The sequence below is a fragment of the Osmerus mordax genome, chromosome 20 (genome assembly GCF_038355195.1).
Source record: "Osmerus mordax isolate fOsmMor3 chromosome 20, fOsmMor3.pri, whole genome shotgun sequence".
NCBI lineage: Eukaryota > Metazoa > Chordata > Actinopteri > Osmeriformes > Osmeridae > Osmerus > Osmerus mordax.
In genome coordinates this window covers 13,126,224-13,146,152 of record NC_090069.1, presented here as the reverse complement: position 1 = coordinate 13,146,152, position 19,929 = coordinate 13,126,224, and the positions used below count along the sequence as shown (strand labels likewise).

General features: G+C 41.2%; 2 protein-coding genes across 3 annotated transcripts in view; both read left to right on the top strand.

Moving 5' to 3' along the window:
* LOC136964402 (nucleus accumbens-associated protein 2) overlaps positions 1–5,746 on the top strand; it is a 121,118-nt gene extending 115,372 nt beyond the window's left edge. Inside the window, exons 4-7 of the mRNA XM_067258511.1 lie at positions 2,363–2,539; positions 3,006–3,111; positions 3,434–3,531; positions 3,870–5,746. Of these exons, the coding sequence (XP_067114612.1) occupies positions 2,363–2,539; positions 3,006–3,111; positions 3,434–3,531; positions 3,870–4,399 (911 nt within the window). The 3' untranslated portion in view covers positions 4,400–5,746. The remainder of the gene's footprint in view (positions 1–2,362; positions 2,540–3,005; positions 3,112–3,433; positions 3,532–3,869) is intronic.
* A 9,065-nt stretch (positions 5,747–14,811) lies between these two features.
* nup214 (nucleoporin 214) overlaps positions 14,812–19,929 on the top strand; it is a 146,038-nt gene continuing 140,920 nt past the window's right edge. For both annotated transcript variants that reach the window (XM_067258008.1, XM_067258007.1), the window contains exons 1-3: positions 14,812–14,940; positions 15,598–15,793; positions 17,837–17,991. In XM_067258008.1, coding sequence (XP_067114109.1) covers positions 14,899–14,940; positions 15,598–15,793; positions 17,837–17,991 — 393 coding nt within the window. In that variant the 5' untranslated portion in view covers positions 14,812–14,898. The remainder of the gene's footprint in view (positions 14,941–15,597; positions 15,794–17,836; positions 17,992–19,929) is intronic.

Below are 19,929 nucleotides of genomic sequence, written 5' to 3'. Positions count from 1 at the left end.
AAGAGAGAGGGCAGGTGGAGAAGATCTGGATAGGTGGCTAAGATTAGAAGTGGAACGTATATACTTTGTGACATATCTACGTCTACGTCTGTGAGTGTTGTAATGAACGGGAATGCTGAAGAAACACATGCTAGCTATGAATATGTTCTAGATGGATTAGAATACAAATGGGGTTATACTTATCAGAAGAGGTGATCCGGCCTCGTCGGCCATCCTCGGTGGACTCCCGCAGGTAGACGTCCGACCAAGTCTTCGTACGCCGAGGCTGCCAGACGAGGCTGCCACTGCAGTGCTAGTCGCCTTAAATATGCTAAGGCGCAGCTGACGATGGCCCTAATTATGTAAACAATTCGGTCTCTAGCTAGCTACCTATTGACCAATTAATTTAGCTGCTATACCCTTACCCTCTGTCCTTGAGACAAAGTTTTAGCTAAACACAAATGAATGAAACAAACTCTGTACTTACAGTCAAGATGGCAGTCACGAAATACACTCAGTAAGACACTATTTGCTAGATGAGAGCTACACATTCCAAAAACGTTGGGACAGGTAGCAATAAGAGGCCGGAAAAGTTAAATGTACGTATAAGGAACAGCTGGAGGACCAATTTGCAACTTATTAGGTCAATTGGCAACATGATTGGGTATAAAAAGAGCCTCTCAGAGTGGCAGTGTCTCTCAGAAGTCAAGATGGTCAGAGAATCACCAATTCCCCCAATGCTGCGGCGAAAAATAGTAGAGCAATATCAGAAAGGAATTTCTCAGAGAAAAATTGCAAAGAGTTTGAAGTTCTCATCATCTACAGTGCATAATATCATCCAAAGATTCAGAGAATCTGGAACAGTCTCTGTGCGTAAGGGTCAAGGCCGGAAAACAGTACTGAATGCCCGTGATCTTCGGGCCCTTAGACGGGACTGCATCACATACAGGAATGCTACTGTAATGGAAATCACAACATGGGCTCAGGAATACTTCCAGAAAACATTGTCGGTGAACACAATCCACCGTGCCATTCACCGTTGCCGGTCAAAACTCTATAGGTCAAAAAAGAAGCCATATTTAAACATGATCCAGAAACGCAGGCGTTTTCTCTGGGCCAAGGCTCATTTAAAATGGACTGTGGCAAAGTGGAAAACTGTTCTGTGGTCAGACGAATCAAAATATGAAGTTCTTTTTGGAAAAATGGGATGCCATGTCATCCGGACTAAAGAGGAGAAGGACAACCCAAGTTGTTATCAGCGCTCAGTACAGAAGCCTGCATCTCTGATGGTATGGGGTTGCATGAGTGCGTGTGGCATGGGCAGCTTACACATCTGGAAAGGCACCATCAATGCTGAAAGGTATATCGAAGTTCTAGAACAACATATGCTCCCATCCAGATGTTGTCTCTTTCAGGGAAGAACTTGCATTTTCCAACAGGACAATGCCAGACCACATGCTGCATCAATTACAACATCATGGCTGCGTAGAAGAAGGATCCGGATACTGAAATGGCCAGCCTGCAGTCCAGATCTTTCACCCATAGAAAACATTTGGCGCATCATAAAGAGGAAGATGCGACAAAGAAGACCTAAGACAGTTGATGTTTGGGAATGGGACAACATTCCTGTTCCTAAACTTGAGCAACTTGTCTCCTCAGTCCCCAGACGTTTGCAGACTGTTGTAAAAAGAAGAGGGGATGCCACACAGTGGTAAAGATGGCCTTGTCCCAACTTTTTTGAGATGTGTTGATGCCATGAAATGTAAAATCAACTTAATTTTCCCTTAAAATGATAAATTTTAACATTTGATATGTCATCTATGTTGTATTCTGAATAAAATATTGAAATTTGAAACTTCCACGTCATTGAATTCTGTTTTTATTCACAATTTGTACAGTGTCCCAACTTTTTTGGAATCGGGTTTGTATTTATTTATATTTGCGTCCACACCATTAGCTTCTCGTAATGTTGTCTCCCATTTCAAATGTGCAGGCATACATAAACTACAATTTCTATAGTTCATCAGCTGGAAAAAATATTTTTGAAAGTGATCCCAACGATATAATTCTGCTATATATAGTTATCGTTCTTGGTGTGAATGGGCCTTTACTCTTCAAGTATTTAGAAACTTCCATTGGGAAGTGTGTATTGGATAGACTAGAGCACTTATTATATACACTGTTAATAAGTCTCTTTGGAAATATTCAATATTATTTGCCAAATCAATAAATGTAAATGTATAAAATCTGGTATAATGCAACCAAGTAAGCCATCAACAATGGAAAAAAGAGTAATACGCCACAGAGACTTTCAGATGCAACCCAAATGAGATATGTGATTTGCATCAGGCATGAAAGTTATTCTGCCTGCTGTCCTCCCCAGCCCAGGACAAGCCGGAGATGGCATCCATGCCCCTGGCCCTGGAGAACCGCTCCTGTGTGCTGATCCGCAGGGACCTGGTGGCACTGCCCGCCAGCCTAATCAGCCAGATAGGGTACCGCTGCCACCCCAAACTTTACACAGAGGGAGACCCTGGGGAGAAGCTGGAGCTGGTGGGAGGTAGGTTAGCAGGGGTTCCCAGACATGGAAGAGAGATTGCTTCTCAATGTCTACAAAACTGGTTGAACCAAGTCTGGTGGATTCAAAGATATATTACAATATGTAAATACAATCAAATGAAAGATAAGAAATTACATTTGAAATTAGAGAGATAAAAGGTAAACGTGAAAAGTGGGAATCAGATTCAATACTTGATTGGATGTGATGATGTTGCAAGGATGTCCGACACATAATTATTTTACCATCCTGTGAAAAAACCAAAGCATGTACAAGGTGAAAAGGCAAATAGCCAGGGAGCAATATCTATTGTAAAATTAATGAACAAGGTTTCAAAAAAGTGAGCAAGTTTGTAAAGTATAATTTGATTAAATAGAGTATACTGTAGCTGTGATGAGGTGAGTGAGGCTATGATGAGATTTCTTATATTGAGGTGTTTTGTAATTTTCTCTCTCTCTTTCCATCACAGGGACATCTGTGTTCATGACACGGGGCCAGTTGATGAACTGTCACCTGTGTGCTGGTATTAAGCACAAAGTCCTGCTGCGTCGCCTGCTTGCCACCTTCTTCGACAGGTACAGTAAGAGAGGATACCCAGAAGAAAAGAGAAAATTGACTGAGCAGGATTTCAAGGTTGTTTGAGACTAACAGTATGACTGTCCTGAGTGTCCACTACCAAAAGGCTTTGCTTTATCTCATAGTTCAATACAAGCCCTCATCATGAAATATGTATTTTTTTCTGGGGGCAGTAATTCCAACTTGAAGCACTTCAATGACAACTATCACAACTATTCTGTGGGCGTGTTTTACATAGTGCTTCTGTGCTCCATTCTGTGCTATTTAATTCTAAACCAGTTCCTCATGCTGCCCTCTGGTGGCTTTCTTGTGTATTTGTAGGAACACATTGGCAAACAGTTGTGGAACAGGCATTCGATCCTCAACCAGCGACCCGAGTAGGAAACCTCTCGACAGCCGGGTACTCAATGCTGTCAAACGTAAGTCTACACTGCTAACAGACAGCCTTTTTTACACTGCTGAGCTGATTAGAGCAGAGCTGATCCATGCCGGTGTGACTGCTTGCATATCCCAACAGTCTGTAGTTGATGTGCTGGAATGGGATTTAGAGTTCATGTTGAGTGACATTAGATACTAAATTATTACAAAAGTATATACTAAGATTTTGAAATATCTATTTTTTATCTAAATATATGTTTTTGCTCAAAGAAAATGAAATACATGTTGCTTATCAGTTATTTTCCATTTCTCTTTGTTGATTCTTTCTTGTCTCTGTGTCTATTGTTTTCCATCCCCCCAATCCCCACCCCATCACCAGTTTACTGTCAGAACTTTGCTCCAAACTTTAAAGAGAGTGAGATGAACGTCATTGCTGCCGACATGTGTACCAATGCGCGGCGTGTCCGCAAGCGCTGGCTACCCAAGATAAAGTCCATGCTTCCCGACGGCATGGAGGTCTACCGGGCCGGGATGGGGGTAGGGGCCGGGGTGGGCCTGGGTCTAGCCTTGGGAGTCTCCCAAGCTGGAGTAGCCCACCCCTTTGAGTCCCTGACCCCCTCTGGCCTAGCTCTGGAGCAAAGGCTGTTCCAGGAGAGAAAAGACCCACTCAGGACTCATCTTCTGTTGGGTGAAGGTAGCCCAGGGTCTGGGGTTCCTGGAGGTGAGGGCGAGTCTGAGATGATGGGTCAGGAGGAGCAGGAGGAAGAGGAGGACGAGGCAGGGTTGGAGGCTATGGATGGGACATTGAGGGCAGCGGCTTTGATTCCAGGAGGTGAGGCTGGGCACGACACATCCCCAGTACAAGAAGGGGAGGAGTTTGCAGAGGGCCTAAGAAATAATGAACAGTGAATGCAATCTATTTTTTTGTTGTATCATACTTTCACTCACTCGCTCTTTCTCTCCTTAACATCTCCTTTTCTCTGCACTTTCCAAAGGGAATCTCTTCGCACGATATGCAATGCTCGCAAAAATTTAAGAACTGTAGAATGCCACATTCACATACAGTACACACATAAACATGCACACACACATAACATTTTAACAACAAATGAACAGACAGGCATAGAAGAAAGGATCTAAATGTGTAAATTTCATACCCTTGTCCTGTCTTGGTAACTATGATGTACACCGTGGTAACAGTTACTTTTTGCCAACTTTCTGGAGAGTGGTGCCAATAGATAGGAATTGGTAAAATGATATGCCCCTTTCTAGAAAAGCGGCCCAGCTTCTGAAAATAACGACTGTAACCTTGAAAAGACCCTACTGGTTCTGTGGCCAACTGAACTTGCAGTTCCCTGAAGGAGTGATATGGTAGCATGAGACTATCCCACTCTGTAAGACATATCACACATTTACTTTAAATGTTAAATTAAATTGTGTCATAGGGTACCCAATTCATTTAATAACTTTTATATGGAGACAAAAACAGCATGTGATACTTTAATGATAGAGTAAAGGTAGGATACTATCATCTAATAGCTTGAGGATAATATTCAATATGAAAATATGAAGGACTTTTTGTCTGTTAATAGTTTACCCTCATGATATGTTGAATTAGATCATCAATGTGAAGCCTGTGCCACACACTTGCACACACACACACACACACACACACACACACACACACACACACACACACACAGACACACACCTTATGGTCTTAACCCCAGTATCCATGAGTCTGAGACAAGACAGCTAATTGTGCTAGCTACACTTTGCATACTTTTTCAATAGAACAAACCATAATACACACTTGTAATACAGGCTCAGAATGGCGTAAATTATAGAAACACAAACAAGAACATATAAACACAAATCTTGCATGCAAAATTAAAATACAGAATAGTACCAGAGAAAACAACCCGTCACTAATGAAGGTGCATCCAGAAGAGAAACAGTTCCCGTTGACAGAAGATACATCATTATACATAAATATGCGACCCTGGGAAGCCAGGCATGACCTGGCTATCACAGGTTTGACCAGTTTAAGAGTTTAACCCAGGCTTGACCTGAGATTGGTCCTTGCCAAGATCTGATATTTACCATCAGTTTTACCTGGCTTTGTCTAACTATGGAGGATACTAGATACAGTACACTGAAAATTAGAGTACTAAAAAGATACTATGCTTAGTAGTGTACACTACCAAGTGTTGTAAGTGAAAAGCACTGTTTCACTACATCTCCATGGAAGAACAGGCACTACATTTACATTTACATTTAGTCATTTAGCAGACGCTCTTATCCAGAGCGACTTACAGTAAGTACAGGGACATTCCCCCAAGGCAAGTAGGGTGAAGTGCCTTGCCCAAGGACACAACGTCAGTTGGCTTGACCGGGAATCGAACTGGCAACCTACCTTCGGATTACTAGCCCGATTCCCTCACCGCTCAGCCACCTGACTCCACTAAAAGACTACATCACCAATCTTTGTTGGGGGGTCATGCAGGGTGAATAATTGATACAAATGTATTGCTGGCTTGTTGTTTTATCCCTTAATGAGGTTAAGGAGTGAGGATGGCTATATGGAATTTGAAAAGTTACATAAGAATGCCCCTTTTCTGCTAGTATTTGTCCATTCTCACTCTAATCTTTTTGACATTTTGGAGGGTGGATAAACATAGCTACCAAAATTCTAGGATAAATGCCTACCTGATCAAAGCTTCAAATCTGGTTAAAATCTCTTTGGTTAAAACGAAAGCGGATGGTACCCAGAAATATAAACTAAGAAATGTTTAAGACAATAATGTGTTGTATATACGCAAATTTAAAGGGTGGGCCAGTTTTGTTACTTTAATGTCTGTATGCTATCTGTCCTGTGTATGTTTTTTGGGGGGAAGCTTAAAGATGGTCCTGTTTCTATGATAAGGAGCACAGGGTTGAAATTGCACTATAGGTAAAGAGAAAAATGTTTACAGGAGTCTTTCTTGGAGAAATGTGATATGCTATGGAAAGTTGGGCCGGGAGAGGGTTGGGTTGCAGGTCTAATATTGTGGGTGAATGTGTATTGTAACACTTCCAAAACTCTGTAGGGTACAGTTGGGAACCCTATTTGGGACAAGATAAAACACTTTTCTAGCTGATGAAACACAGTATTGTCTCACCAATGCGGGCTGGAGAGTAATGTTGATGCCTTTTTTGTGACAGTACGATGTGGTGTACAATGTGGTCTTATCATGTGTGACTGAAGCTTGAGTGATCTCAAGCACTGAGAAGGGCTGTAACTTTGAATGGGTCTTTAATGTGATTTATTATATCCACTAATCTGCCAAATATATAAATAATTCTAGACTAGCCAGATATGTGGGCTAAAATAGGTTGTGCACCTTATCTTATTCTACTCATATTTAAACAAGTAACCTGCTCTCATACCTTTTAGAATGAGTGAACATGTTTCTCAATAGAAATATTTTAATATCTGTCAGAAAACGTAAAATTAGGACCTATACATCAGTTTTTAAGTAACTGATGAATTACATTTTCTTGTAGACAGTCAATAACAAAAACATGACATTGATGAGTTGCATGGGCTACTTTTTAAATGAAGTTAATTTGGGTTGAAGTACAAAGGATAGGGAGTGTTTAGGTTTCACCTGTTGTGATGATATGTGGGGTGAGATAAGTGCCTTAACCGAGACGGCAGGGTGAGAAAATGTTCTAAACACTGTTTGTATTCTGTCATTGACAACTAAATGGTATTAGAGTTATATGAGTTGTTGTATTCTAATGGTTGTTTTTCAAAGCTATTTGCTGCATAGTTTAATGCTAAGAGGTAATGATAAATACTGAGATTTCAATGGTAGACTATGGCAATGACTTTGACTAAGGCTGGGATATGGGAATTTCTTTTACCTTTACGGCAGCTGTAGGCAAAACGTGAAGAGAAGCAAGTTGGACAAAGACGGTTCAGATCATCTGTGTGCCCTCTCCGATTGTAACTAACTATTTATCAATTTGAGAACATATTATATACTGTTTATGTATGCATGGGCACGCTTGTAGAGGTCTAGGGATTCTCACAGACACAAACAAGTGGTATATTAACACATTGGATGTTGTTACATACTCTTAAGTTAATATATCAGTCTATTCTACTGGTTGACCATGGTATAGACAATCTGTGACTGGCAATTGAGTTGTAGAGTGAAACTAAAATATAATGTAGACTATACCCATATGATTACTTCCAAGTAAGACTCAATCAAACCTGCTCACACACAGTATGTAAACTAGAACAATTTAAGTTTAGCCTTGGGAGTAAAATACTGGAGTTTGTGCTCATCCATAGGAACTAATTTATGTAAATATTCTTGGTTCATTGCCTTGTTAATTATTTTGACTAGCTTGGATCAAATTTGATTTCTACTTGCCTTATTGCTTCTTCTGTAACTGGTCTACCCACAGAAAGCTTAAGAAAACTACTCTCATAAACAATTTACTCTCTCCCATTTATGTTTCATCGGGTGTAGTTGGAAACTGATAATATGTTGCACCAGAAACTAAGAGAAACTCAGAGAATGTCATGGCTAACCTTAAAGAGAATGAGCACTGTTTGTGGTGGCTAAATAAAAGTAAAATTCCCAGTATGTGAATATTAAGATGTACTATTTTAATAATGTTTACTTTATTACAAAACAACTAGAAGCACAATATTAAATACAAATTATCATAAATTGCTATATAAAATCATAACTTAAACTATATGCGCCATGAGCAAGAAAACATATGGGATTGTGGGATTGTGTTGGGTTTGTCAGCCTTCCAAGTTCTCGATTCACTGTCCCCACAGTACAGTGAGCTGCTAGGTGGTGTGTTCTCACAAGTAACTGCTTTGTTGGCGGTTTATCCATTTCCACACTATTTGGTTGTAACACCCCTGTTGTAGTGGCTTTCGGCCCTAAAGGATCAACCAATTTGAGCAAATCCCTCACAAAATCCCAAATTCTGTGTTTCTTCATAGGATCAGTCAAGATAACAAGGAGCTTTTGTTTAATGAAATACCTGTAATATAATGCATGCTCAACTTCATAAATCCGGCAGTCCAATCCATGGAAGTGTCTGACCTTGAAAACTCTACTATCCGTTTTATTTCAAATGTATAGCTCTTTGCTATGAACCGCTATTAGGAGTGTGCAATCCTGCTGTGAATGAGTATCCATTTTGTATACTTCATTATTCCGTAAAGACCCTCTTTCTGACGGTTTACATTAACCCACCCAGCTCACGGCATTATAAACATAACAGTTAGGTTGTTATAACTGTGTGAGATTTATGAAGACTGACTACTGCGTAATGTACATGCATGTGAACACTTGGCAGTCTTGGAATATAACTGCACTATTTGTTTGTATGTCTTTAGATGTAATGCCAGCACTTTAGATATTTAGAAGAAAACAAATCTTTGAATATTGTCTAATGGTTGGACTAAAGATGAAAAGAACAACCTTTAAAGCCATGTGCTCAGAGCGCTGACAATCAGAATGGGAATAAGAACCAAGTGCACTATGGGAGATCTGTTATGAATTGCTAGGCTCCTGCAACTTCCTGCCTTGTTGTTTTCAGCTTTGCTATTGGTTGCTCCAGACCGGGGGCTTGTGAATGTGACTAAGTCAATGCCAGCCAAGAGTCCACTTAGTAATAATCTCCACCTTTCAAAGGCTTGACTGAGAACTCTCTTCAGCATTGTTTTAGGGTCAGAGATGTTTTGAACTGTTCAATGATTATAATGGGGGTAGCCTAAACTGATCCGAGAGCAGCAGCAGGCTTCTCATGGGTATAACAGTGTAGTTTGATGGCTTCAGAATCTGTTATTACGGGTGAATTAAGAATAGAAAAGACAAAATATTTTTTCATCATACAGTAGTGACAAATACACACACATGCAGGGAGTGGCAACACTGGGAACACACACGCATGCAGGAGTGTCCACTGTAGAAATGTGTTTTCTGCATTTTTCCCCATCCTTGCTGTCCTTCCTCCAAGGGCAGCTAGGAGCAGTGGGCAGCCCTATCAAGCGATGCATGAGGACCAAGTCTGTGTGCTCATGCCCCATGTCTTTGTCAGGGATATAGCAGAAGAGCCATCTCTAATGTTTTGCATGTTTTTGTATTGGGGTTCTTTGTGGAAATGCAAACTTCACACAGAGGTCTGGGAGATAGCTCACCTGAGCACCAACAGGCCTGGGGAGAACATGTCCCATTGTCCCATGCAAGGATAGAACCCAGGACCTTCTTGCTGTGAGACGGCAGTGCAAAGCACCATGCCACGTTTACACCAGAACCTACTTTTTAAGTTAAACTCCTATGGTTAATACTCACATGGATAAACTAATCGATCCTGGTCCTGATTCTGACTAATATTTGCAAAAATGTTATTTGGGGTTATTTGGTGGTAAATTATGGCTTTTATGTCTCTAGTGGTTATAAACATGCCCTTTAGGTATACTCTGACTCATCATATGGAGAGGTTGTGAATATTAATCGGCCGTATTCCTGTAGTACTTCCAATGTTTCAGAAAGCGGCAAAATGACTATTAATGTTAAATCCCCAACACTTTTCAACAGAAAGCATTTCGTGAAAACAAGAAGGTGCGGGCTAAGTCTGGAATTGGGATGTTTGGTTACTCTTTAAAGTAACCCTCAAGGTTTGACTTTATTCAGTACCCATACCTATTACCTTGTGATCTGGGACGAGAGTTGGAAGGATATTGGGTTTTGCACATTCTGTGACTGCTTTGTACTTTTAAATAGAAAATTACAAAAATGTGTATGCATCTTCTGACTCAAGTACCAATAATACAAGTGAAACGCAAGATACCACTTTTGATGTTACATTAATTGTCAATTATCCTCATTCCCATTATTTACTTCCATTTAGTTGACATTGTGTAGTTCAAAAGTAACAGATTTCTTTCAAATGCAATACTGAAATGTATGCTTTCTAATAAAACTCCTTACTTCATCATATTATCGGAATGTCTTATTATTTATATCTTATTGATGTTTCTGCATATAATTTAATCATCCAAATCCACAAAAATGTTGTAGTATATAATCTATATTAGGAGAAAAATTGGAAAATGAATCAATTGGAAATACATTTTAATATTAGTATATTATAGCCTATATTATCGTAGGCTATTGATATAATTAATAAACAATAAATATGTTTTATTGTGAAATTAGTTTTTTAATTGAGTATGTAATCAGAGAGTCAGTTGGCTGAGCGGTGAGGGAATCGGGCTAGTAATCCGAAGGTTGCCAGTTCGATTCCCGGTCATGCAAACTGATGTTGTGTCCTTGGGCAAGGCACTTCACCCTACTTGCCTCGGGGGAATGTCCCCGTATTTACTGTAAGTCGCTCTGGATAAGAGCGTCTGCTAAATGACTAAATGTAAATGTAATCAATTGTAATGCAGTTTCAGTACACACAAAACATTTTAATAAGATAAGTTTTAGTTTGAGTAATTGTCATAAATGCTGTAGCAACTAGAGAAAAATGTATAAACTGAGTCATCTGAATTTGACTGATTGGCCTTGGTAATGCACCCATTAAAAACCAAAGAAGAAGAAAAAGAAGAAACCTTAATGGAAGCAAGGGGTTTGGTATGTAAAAATGATGGTGATGCTACTCGTCAGGATGTAATCAGGGGCCTAGACTTAACACTGGTTTCTGACTCTCTGGCAGCTGGAAGTGAAAGGAGGTCTACCATTGGGAGTGATCGTTTCCCGATGCTATCGGTTCTGTCTGATCTGCTAGAAAGAGTGGGTTGTAAGGTTGTGGACCGTTGGTGTTTGGGCAGGGCTAACTGGGACCTTTCTCAATATCTCAGTGATACCTCCAGTTCTACTGTTGCTGTGGATGGCGCTATGGAGGAGTATAATTAATCTTTGATAGCTTTTATGGTGAGTCAGTTGGCTGAGCGGTGAGGGAGTTGGGCTAGTAATCCGAAGGTTGCCAGTTCGATTCCCGGTCATGCGAACTGACGTTGTGTCCTTGGGCAAGGCACTTAACACCACTTGCCTCGGGGGAATGTCCCTGTACTTACTGTAAGTCGCTCTGGATAAGAGCGTCTGCTAAATGACTAAATGTAAATGTAAATGGTGTCAGCTGCTGTTGAGACTATTCCTGTTAGAACTTCCTGGGGAGATGGTCGCAAAGCTGTCCCATGGAGGACGGATGAATGCTCTACTGCTATCCGCAACCGCGATATGGCTTTCACAGACTTGAGAAGAGCAAGGTCCTTGAAGAGTATCAACATAAGAGGGCGATGGCAAGAATATAGTGATGGGTTATTTGCGAACGAGTCGGCTGAAAGAGCCTCTTGTAGGTGAACGATGGGAGCTGGCTTGCATATCAGAAGAGCCGGATCTATATACAGTTAGGTCCAAGTATTTGGACATTGACACAATTTTCATCATTTTGGCTCTGTATACCACCACAATGGATTTGAAATGAAACAATCAAGACGTGCTTTAAGTGCAGACTTTCAGCTTTAATTTCAGGGTATTTACATCCAAATCAGGTGAACGGTGTAGGAATTACAATACATTTTATATGTGGCCCCCCCCTTTTTAAGGGACCAAAAATAATTGGACAATTGGCTGCTCAGCTGTTCCATGGCCAGGTGTATGTTATTCCCTCATAAAGGGAGTTCGTTATTTCATTGACAAGGAGCAGATAAAAGGTCTAGAGTTCATTTCAAGTATGGTATTTGTGTTTGGAATCTGTTGCTGTCAACTCTCAATATGAAGTCCAAAGAGCTGTCACCATCAGTGAAGCAAGCCATCGTTAGGCTGAAAAATCAAAACAAACCTATCAGAGAGATAGCAAAAACATTAGGTGTGGCCAAATCAACTGTTTGGTACATTCTTAAAAAGAAAGAACGCACTGGTGAGCTCAGCAACACCAAAAGACCCGGAAGACCACGGAAAACAACTGTGGTGGATGACAGAAGAATTCTTTCCCTGGTGAAGAAAAACCCCTTCACAACAGTTGGCCAGATCAAGAACACTCTCCAGGAGGTAGGCGTATTTGTGTCAAAGTCAACAATTAAGAGAAGACTTCACCAGAGTAAATACAGAGAGTTCACCACAAGATGTAAACCATTGGTGAGTCTCAAAAACAGGAAGACCAGATTAGAGTTTGCCAAAAAACATCTAAAAGAGCCTGTACAGTTCTGGAACAACATCCTATGGACAGATGAGACCAAGATCAACTTGTACCAGAATGATGGGAAGAGAAGAGTATGGAGAAGAGAAGGAACTGCTCACGATCCAAAGCATACCACCTCATCAGTGAAGCATGGTGGAGGTAGTGTTATGGCGTGGGCATGTATGGCTGCCAATGGAACTGGTTCCCTTGTATTTATCGATGATGTGACTGCTGACAAAAGCAGTAGGATGAATTCTGAAGTGTTTTGGGCAATATTATCTGCTCAGATTCAGCCAAATGCTTCAGAACTCATAGGACGGCGCTTCACAGTGCAGATGGACAATGACCCGAAGCATACTGCAAAAGCAACCAAAGAGTTTTTTAAGGCAAAGAAGTGGAATGTTCTGCAATGGCCAAGTCAATCACCTGACCTAAATCCAATTGAGCATGCATTTCACTTGCTAAAGACAAAACTGAAGGGAAAATGCCCCAAGAACAAGCAGGAACTGAAGACAGTTGCAGTAGAGGCCTGGCAGAGCATCACCAGGGACGAAACCCAGCGTCTGGTGATGTCTATGGGTTCCAGACTTCAGGCTGTCATTGACTGCAAAGGATTTGCAACCAAGTATTAAAAGTGACAATTAGATTTATGATTATGTTAGTTAGATTATGCACATCTTGATGGTTTCATTTCAAATCCATTGTGGTGGTATACAGAGCCAAAATGATGAAAATTGTGTCAATGTCCAAATACTTATGGACCTAACTGTATATACACAGTGCTTCAGGGTGCACTTCAGGGTGCTTCAGGGTGGCTGGAGAGACAGAGTCCAGCCCAGCTGCTTTGCTCTGGGCTTGTAGTTGGTGATCTGCCTGAGCCCTCTCCAGACAGAAGCAGAGTCGTTAGCTGAGAGGGTATGTTATGTCATGCATCTCTCAGACGGGTTTATGGAGATTGTCCTAGGACTCTTTAATAAAGTGTGGCTGGAGGGTTAATTACCATTGGACTGGAAGAGTGCAGTTGTACTTCCGTTTGTTAAGCCAGGAAAGGACCCCTCCTCTGCGGGTAGTTATCGACCCATTGCCCTTACATCTAACCTTTGTAAATCAATGAGAAATATAGCTGCAAGCAGCAATGGGGGGCCAAGCAGGTCAGATGACCCAGAAGAAACTTTCGACATCTTCAGAAGAGGGTTTTGCGTGGGCAAGTTTGGTGTGAATCCATCAAAGATTTGCTGAAATACAACACAACTTTCTGCTAACGATTTCGTTGGCTGTACCGGACAAACGGATTCGAAAATCTAAAATAATTTTGATAGTTTGTGTGAGGATTGCATTGACTATATACAGCTTGACTAGCGGTAGCTAGTGGCTTACAGTCTCGCTAAACAGAGAATCAAAGACATGACATCCTTGCTGACTTTGGCTGGATTCAAACCTCTGACGTTGCCATTGTCAGGACACCAATTTATCCTGGTGAGCTATTCTAAGTGCTGTAAATCACTGAGTTCAGTTACTGTGTAAAAATATAAGCAGTTTTTTTATTTTTTGTATTTGATATTCACCAAAAGCGTTTTATTCATTCATTCAAAACGGCGGCCGCATCAATTCAGCTGGTATCACAATTTAACATGAGTCAGACACGGGATCGCCCCCTAGCGGTTAAATGACACAACCTTTTGTGGACTGCTTTGGAACAGAATCCCGAGCACCTGTACCAAGTTTGATGTCAATTCAGCAAATATTTCCTGAGATATAATCTCACTCCCTGTTTTGGTGGCTCCATCGCCGACTTTGATCAGCTTTACCGGAAAAACAGTTTTTCAGGGAGAATCTGGGGTTTGCAAGGTTTATTGGGTGAAGGGACTGGTAGGGAGGTGGCTCTTTTTTTCCTTCGGTAGACTGGGGTGGGGGTCAGGATTTAGGCTATTATCCTATTTGGTTATCTGGGGTCTATTTGTTTTTTAGGCAGTGTAGGACGCCGGCCTCACACTCCCGAACAGTAGGTGGCGGTGGTGTACCTCTTAAACGTTGTGTGCCATCTGCCATAACATCAAAAGAAGACTACGAAGTCTATACGTCACATCCTAGTAGTTCGTTCCCAAGAGCGCGGTCAGTGTCTGAAATCTGCAGTTTTCTCACCTGAAACCACGTTAAGTCGAGAATCAGCAGAAGAAATAGATATATTCTCACTTAACATGAGTGACGACCCGGACTCACCTTCTGAAAGGGAGATGAAGGTAAGTTGCCATTTAATGCAGCTGATTAGTGGCAAGCTAGGCTAGTTAAACTATAGGATTTTTCCACGGATTCCTTAGCTAGCTAGTTAACTTGGTTAGGAAGAAAGCTAGAACCTCATGTGAACCTATGCCAGTTAGCTAACTAACAGCAACAGCATACGAGGCTACATAATGTGGTAGCAGTTGCCTAACTTATACTATAGATGTTTACTTTGGTACAACTTACTCCTTCTCAGCTAGCCTACTGCGTTGCTGAACTAGCTTGCTAGCGCATAGCTAGAAAACCAGTTTATTCTTTTGACATTCTACATTGACAACAATGTACATAGCAAGCTACTTTAGCTAGGTAACTAGCTAATTCAATCATAGACTATATTACTTGGAACATTTTTACGATATACGATAAAACATAAAATTATACATGTTTTCCATAAATCTTCTAACATTCTAGTCGAGTCACTTTTAAACGTGTTACGCACACATATGAACTTAAGTGTCTTAATCTTATCTATGTATTTCAGAACAAAAACATAGCTTTTCATTGCGCCTATAATACAGTACGATTCGTAAGTGTTTGTTTACAAGCCATGCCATGGTCACCGCTAAAGCTCGGCAAATTGCATGGACAGTGGCGCATTAATTAGTTTGTTTTTGTAGGATTTCCAGTTCCGGCAAATGAAGAAAACCAGAGTATTCGACTCCCCCGAAGATCTTCCAAAGGAGAGATCCAACTTGCTATGCCTCTCCAACAAATTTGGGCTGACATTTGTTGGACACGAAAGAGAACTGAAAGTATACTTCACCCGGGACATTATAGCTGCAGATAAAGTTGAGGGCAACTCCAATGAAATAGGTAAGGGATTTTTTCAGCAAATCTTTTAATGTTTGCTTTTTCAAACTCATAAGTACAACAGTTTTACTAGTGTGCTTATTAGGTTCAGGTTGTGTTGCATTATATTTGGCTAAAGTGAATTTGAAAATAAACATTTTAGAAATGTATTGCTTAACCACATTACAAATACTGAACTATGTAGTACTGAATTGGGGTTGGACGGTTAAAGTCCCTGTAAAGTGACAAATGTGTTCTGAGTTTGTCACACCAGAAAGATGTTCGTAACGCCTGGGAAACACTGGCTGCAAAGCGCTGCGATGAGCTGCGAAGCTAATGGAAGCGCCCAATTATTTCTTCCGGAGCCCATGTTATCAAATTGGAACGTCCACACAGGCTCCGTGGCGCTGCGAAGCACGCGATTGGCTCGCGCCCTGCAGCTATTGTTTCGGCAGCTGGTTGAATTTTTCTGCGAGACGCTTGCGAAATCGGCTGCAGGATGATATAATACACCATATTATTTGATGCAGGGGAAAACCTTTCCCGGGGCGCCAAATGTGCTAGGACTGCCACTGATGCCCGTAGTTTTTTCTGAACGGTCTGTCTATTGGCAGAGAGAAACGAGTTGTCACGCGTTGCACACAACACACACGCGTGCAGAAATACCGAGAGAGAACCCCCTAGTCGATTTTGAAAATCAGCGGCGAAATTCAAGGAGATGGACGTCATCAAATTAATTCTCGAAGTGACAAGCACAGGGAGTTGTATGACCCCCAGCACCAATTTTACAAGGACAACGTAAAGAAGGATCAATGCTGGGATGCTGTTGGGGCAGCTGTTGGAATAACACGTTTCCTAAATATAATCTATGCCATGTTGATGTACCATGTTAGATGTGAAAAAGGACAGCTCAGAGGTGAAAGGCTTGGTGTCCCGCGCAAAATAATGTGCGTCTGGTGAGAACAGCTTTGCGCCATTCGTAGCCGATTGTGGCGCTTCGCAGCCAGTGTTTCCCAGGCGTAATAGTTTGTGTCCACTACAGCGGAGCGGGCGGCGCGGGGCGTTGGCTTTCAGTTCATTTCCGCGCAGGGCATTGTGGGAAGGCGAGCGGAGTGTTGCGAGTTGGAAATGTCTCAACTTTATGTAAATGAGGAGCGTTAAACGCTAGCGTTGGCCAATCTGATCTGCAACCGTTGGTAATGGTAAACATTTCTAGGTTTCAGTTTCAAGATGGAGAAACTTATTGTGTGTGGCTGCACACCCAGTCCTGTTCAGAACAAAGTTACGTTATGTGACGAGCCTGATTGAAAGATTACATTAAAATAATAATACATGGTGCAGGGTTGCCGATGTCAGTGTCCCTGGTGTGTTTTTATACTTGTATAAGTTCAGTCTTGTCACATTACATGACTGTTCTGTGCCACTGCAAGCTCGCTAGCCCAGCCGACAGTCAAATTTAGAGGACATTGATTCCCTGGTTGCCAGCTTGTCCTTCTCGGTCTGCAACCGAGAATGCAAGCATGTTATCGATATGTAACTAGCATGATTCAGCCAAATAACATTAGGCTAACAATGAATACGTTTATTAGTTTTAATAACAGTTTATGCGGTCTTGTTACTAAAGTGTAACTTAGCTCAGTGCCTCCATTGCGTCATCGAGACATGATTTCAGCCCTGCCCAAAAAATCCTGAACACACGTTGCAAAACTGTTTAATGGTCTAACGCCACAATTCAGTACTACATACTTGAGTCTTTGTAATGTGTTTAAGTAATACATTTAAAAGTTTTTGGTGTTTAGACTAAATCAATTAACTTTACCGGGTCTTTAAACAGTTTCTCAAAATTGGTGTTCAGGTTTTTTTGGGTGGGGCTGAAACAATTTTGTAAGAATTTGTTTTTTATCATTCAAATTTGTCTGGGTGGTTAGGAACACTTTTCTGTGGTGTGACAAACTAACATTTTATTGTCACTTTACAGGCATTGAAACTGATGTTACTCAATTGCTCTGTTTCGCTCTCTTTTCTACCCTTTTTTTCCCTTTTGTCTCCTTTTATTTTCCCTTGAAGTGGAGGGAATCGCTGCACTGGTGGAGGTTCCTGTGGAGTTGCCCCTGCACCACTTGGCTCTTAGCAGTGATGAGCTCACTCTGTCAGTGTGTGGAATGTCAGAGGAGTCTGGCCTCTTGCTGGCTTTCTATGATGTCCGCATCTTTATCAACAAGGTCAAATCCCCAAATTATGCCACACAGATTTCTATAAGAACAGGTTCATCTGTTGTTGTTGCTAAATATTACATGCTACAAAACGATTTCGCACAGAATAAAGATGCATAACCTTTGAAGGTCACACAGTGCCTATGGGACGGATATGACATTTTGGCCGATACCGATAACTCTTTATATTTGGAAGCTGATAACCAATACATGCCGATAAATACAAGCCTGATTTCAAAAACAAAAGGCAGTGGACAACTGCTTAAAAAAACCTTAACTGCATAAAACACCTTTCTTTTACCCAAATGATCAGTAAAGTTAATTATATAATTTAGAATACACATTTTTCAGGTTAACTCAAATTAGGGTGATGCAAAAATGAGGACATCCCACTGAGTGGCGCAAAGCAACATTTTAGACTACAAATGTGTATTTTAACAAGAATTCAACCACAGGTGAGTAATTATTAAATCCACAGGTGTCCAGCAGACAGTTGCCTATAAAAGGGTGTTAGGCTACTTCCCATTTTATGCTGTCAGCAATGGCACCACATGGAAGAGGTATGTCACAAGACCTGAGAAAGAAAATAATTTCTCCACACCAGAAAGGTGAAGGCTACAAGAAGATCAGCAAAGCTTTACTTATCACATTTACATTTAGTCATTTAGCAGACGCTCTTATCCAGAGCGACTTACAGTAAGTACAGGGACATTCCCCGAGGCAAGTAGGGTGAAGTGCCTTGCCCAAGGACACAACGTCAGTTGGCATGACCGGGAATCGAACTGGCAACTTTCGGATTACTAGCCCGATTCCCTCACTGCTCAGCCATCTGACTCCCAGTCAGAATACTGTAGCAAAAGTGGTACAACATTTTTAAAAGGATGGAACTGCAACTAACTCAGATGTCCAGATCATCCACGGAAGTTAACACGTCGCCAGGAGCATCTTCTGATGAGAAGGGTTGAAGAAAATCGGCATGCAAGTTATCTAAGGAAGTAGAAAGACAAACTGGGGTGACTATTTCCCGTGACACCATACGGCGTACACTGCAGAGGAATGGCATGCATGGGTGCCGTCCATGAAAGAAGCCTCTCCGAAAGGCCAGGCACAAAAAAAACCCGCCTAGAGTTTGCCAGGGCCCATGCTGACAAAGATGAAGACTACTGGGATGCTATGCTCTGGAGTGATGAGACCAAGATAAATATTTTTGGAACTGATGGCTTAAAAACTGTATGGCGTCGCAAAGGTGAGGAATACAAAGAAAAATGCATGGTGCCTACAGTGTAACATGGTGGTGGCAGTATCCTTATGTGGGGCTGCATGACTGCTGCTAGTGTCGGGGAGCTGCATTTCATTGATGGCATCATGAATTCACAGATGTACTGCTCTATACTGAAAGAGAAGATGCTACCATCACTCCGTGCCCTTGGTCGTCGTGTACTTTTCCAACATGACAATGATCCTAAACAAACATCTAAGGCCACTGTTGGATTTTTGAAGAAAAACAGGGTAAAAGTGATTCAGTGGCCAAGTATGTCTCTTGATCTGAACCCAATCGAACACCTATGGGGAATTCTGAAGAGAGAAGTTGAGCATCACTCTCCATCCAGCATCCAAGAAGGCATTCTTGAAGAATGAAAAAAGATGGAAGTTGCAAAATGTCGCCAGATTGTTCATTCCATGCCCTGAAGACTTGGTGCTGTCATTAACAATCATGGAGGCCATACAAAGTACTAGATGTGCTCTACTTGTTGTGGGGTGTAATCATTTTTGCATCACCCAAATTTTAGTAACACTGAAATGTGTGTTCTAAATTATATAATTAACTTTACTTTCATGTTAAGTTAAATAGATGTTATATTAAACATTTTGGACTATTGTTTTTGTGTTCATTGAGATATTGTTTTTGTGTTCATTGAGATAGTTTAAAATGTTACTTTTCAAAAG